Source organism: Priapulus caudatus, unplaced genomic scaffold (genome assembly GCF_000485595.1).
Source record: "Priapulus caudatus unplaced genomic scaffold, Priapulus_caudatus-5.0.1 Scaffold751, whole genome shotgun sequence".
Taxonomy (NCBI): Eukaryota; Metazoa; Priapulida; class Priapulimorpha; order Priapulimorphida; family Priapulidae; genus Priapulus; species Priapulus caudatus.
In genome coordinates this window covers 58,948-62,127 of record NW_014577812.1, presented here as the reverse complement: position 1 = coordinate 62,127, position 3,180 = coordinate 58,948, and the positions used below count along the sequence as shown (strand labels likewise).

The 3,180-nt window shown below is 44.2% G+C and overlaps 1 protein-coding gene across 1 annotated transcript in view; it reads right to left on the bottom strand.

Moving 5' to 3' along the window:
* LOC106813286 (mechanosensory protein 2-like) overlaps positions 1–2,895 on the bottom strand; it is a gene marked incomplete in the record, with an annotated part of 23,563 nt that extends 20,668 nt beyond the window's left edge. Inside the window, 1 exon segment of the mRNA XM_014817392.1 lies at positions 2,693–2,895. Coding sequence (XP_014672878.1) covers positions 2,693–2,789 — 97 coding nt within the window.
* Positions 2,896–3,180: the final 285 nt, after the last annotated feature.

The following is a 3,180-nucleotide window of genomic DNA, read 5'->3' as shown; positions in this document are numbered from 1 at the left end:
ATATATATATATATATAAGTAGTTACTATTACTATAAGCTTCGCTATACACAGTGCCGTTACTAGAGCTGGGACAACAGAAGTGAAGTGTACACAACAATAGTCATCATAATTACTAAATATTGGCTTCATTTACGGTTCAGCACATATATAGTAACTAGAAATTTTGTTTTCACTGAACATTCACTAGACTTTAGAATCTAGGATGTCGGTGCACAGAAAAGTAGCTATATTTACTAAATTTTGGCTTCACTGCATAGTAACTTGAACTAATGCATTTGCTACACAGTTACTAAAACTTTAGATCAGGATGTAGGCACATAGAATAGTAGAATAAAGCAGTGGCCCTAGGGGGTGGTTATTTAAACTTTCTATTTACGCAGTTATAGTGTAGTTTACCCGTAGCTATTTTAAAAAAGTAGTGTGGTTTTATTACGTCACCACCCCTGAAATCTCCACAACAAAAAGGCTGGTCAAGCAGCGGTGAAAACCATCGTTAGTTCTCCGGATGCTGGAGAATTAAGAACAAATTTTCTTGTTGGATCTCCGGCGTCGGAGAAACAAGTGTACGTTTTCACAGGCTTTCATTTTTAAGGGGCGCGATCGCGCTTGCGCTCCACCGCGCACCCGAAATTGTGCGATGCGTGCATCATCGCGCCTCATAAAAGTGGTTGGAATCGCGCACGAAAAGTATGTGTATTAAAAAAAAAATTATTATGTTGAAATAGCGCTCCATAGAGTTGTCAATGTAGTAGGGGGTACAAAAAGGTTAGCAACACACAACAATTTGTGGTGTGTAAGTAACTGAACGTATGGCAGAGGTACAGGTTACTACCCTCTGGTTTATACTGTAGCTAGACAACAGCATCCAAATACAGGTACCTAAACGGTAGCCACAAGTTACCTGCTCGTTTTCCACTATACGTGGCGAGAAGTGATTTTCTGCCGACGTGAAACAGTCGTAGGGCTGGAGGGGCTACATACGTGGCTAGTACGTACAAGTAATTTGGCTAGTTTGTTGATGGATTGTGATGATATTTCATGCTGAAATATGCAGGTACATGGATTAGAGTCTCTAAGAATGAAGATCAGAATAAATAAAACAAGTTTCTTTTTACATCCGATCAACTCTTTTATTAATCTGTGTGCTAGTGTTGGGTTGTTGGATGAAAATAATGTAATCATGACGAAGCCATTGAATGAATGAAGGTGAAGATGAATGATAATCAGCAGATTGACATGACATCCCAATTTTCGTTTTGGATTTCACTCTAGACTGAGGATTAGTCATGATTCCATCATCACACCCCAAGAGGCATGAAGGAGAGCCCTCAAGGAGCTCTCCATCATCCCTTTTAAGGGTGTGATTTTTAGTGGAGCTCTCCATCATGCCTCTTAAGGGTGTGATTTTTTAGTGGAGCTCTCCATCATGCCTCTTAAGGGTGTGATTATGGAGCGTGAAAAGTCCCCCTATGGTGTCCTAGGGAAGTCATTAGTAGTCCTCCTGTACTTTTCAAATCTGAAAGCCTGTTTTCAGCACTGCTTCTCCGGTTTTGCCGTAGAAGCAGTGCTGAAAATTATAGTTAAATTCTCCGGCAGACCAAAGTGTCCCGCCGCCGCTGTATTCCGCCTGTGGGCCGCCGACGCCGCCGCCCCGCCGCCGCAACCCTAACCCTAAAGCCCCGTCTCCACACACGCGGCGTGACGCGGAACGCCACGGAAACGGCGTCGTTCACCCCTACCGGCAAAGTTCAAATCTATTATATCTTATGGCGCAGTCTCCACTGACACGGCACGGCGCCAGCCGGGTTTTACGGCGACGGCGAAAGTCAAATGAGTTTGACTTTTGCCGGCTGACGTGACGGCGAAAAGACAATTGAACCAATCAACGCGATTGTTTTTTATCACGTGTTCTGCTCACGCTACCATCAGCCAATGGACAACAAGCACATGCATAATTTCTGGCGTTTGCGCCAGAATGCCAGTTTTCTCACCTCTTTCTTGTGGGTTTTAAGCAAACGCGCAGTGAAATGGGAGCAACTAGAGTTTATTTTGTCATAAGGTAGTGTGATTATGCATGACACGAAGTATTTGCTAGTCTAGTACTGGAGAAATTAGCGTTTGGATGCGCATTGTGAGCCTTTAACCCTTGCTTCTGGTTTGGACGTTATATGGTTTGGTTATGGTTTGTGCAGCGGCATAGTCTGCTTTTTGCCGGAGAAGCTAGTTTGATTTCTTGCGCATCAAGAGCTCATAATAGAGATGTATTATAATATGTACTCTGGATGCGCATAGCATCACTACACATAGTAAACTAGAGACGACAGACGCACACGTAGCAACATATATATAGAACGCTGCAAACGCGTTTCTGAACAGAAACTTAGCTGCACAATACGTAAGCAATTTTGATGGAGAAAAAAACAGGCAGTACGTATCTCACACATCTAAACACACCCTAGCTCTAGTACTACTACTAGTAGTAGCTAGTACTCCAGCCCTTCCCTGCGGAGGAGCGAAGTACTAGAGTTAAACACACCCCTACGTCTCCCAATTATAGCTCAGAATCTGGAGGGGGGCGTCGATAACTAGGTTAATAGGTCGATAATAGCCGTTGTACAAAATCGTTACATGGTTAATGAGCGCAGTATATAGTACAGCTTCCAAACAACACTGGCACTCATAACTCTTACCAGCTGTGTACTCGAAGCCATTTGCGCTGGTCTTTCCATTCTCCATCTCCTGCTCCGTTTCGTCGCATATTCTCAATTCGAGTTTCTGATCAGCCATGGCGATTAAGTAATTAATTAATCACCAGCTACTCACCCGCACAGCGTACCAACGTATATATAATATATATGTATATATCTGCGCACGACCCTACAACAACATATCGACACACAGTGCAAGCAACGCTCTGCCGGAATGGTGGCATCGACTATTCATGCGTGGAGGCAAGCACGCAAGCGGTGCAACTCGGCTTACGCATCAACCTACGTCACACAGCCTGCCGACGTCACAACGAGGCACGTGCGGCTGAGCGATGGCGGTGTCACATGAAATCATCGCTCCCGTTAGTCATCACATTAGGCAATCCACGCTTCAAACACCACGACAGATGGCGCTCTCGCTCTGGCTCAATTCTACTGTATCCTCAATTCTCAGTATTCCTCAATTCTCG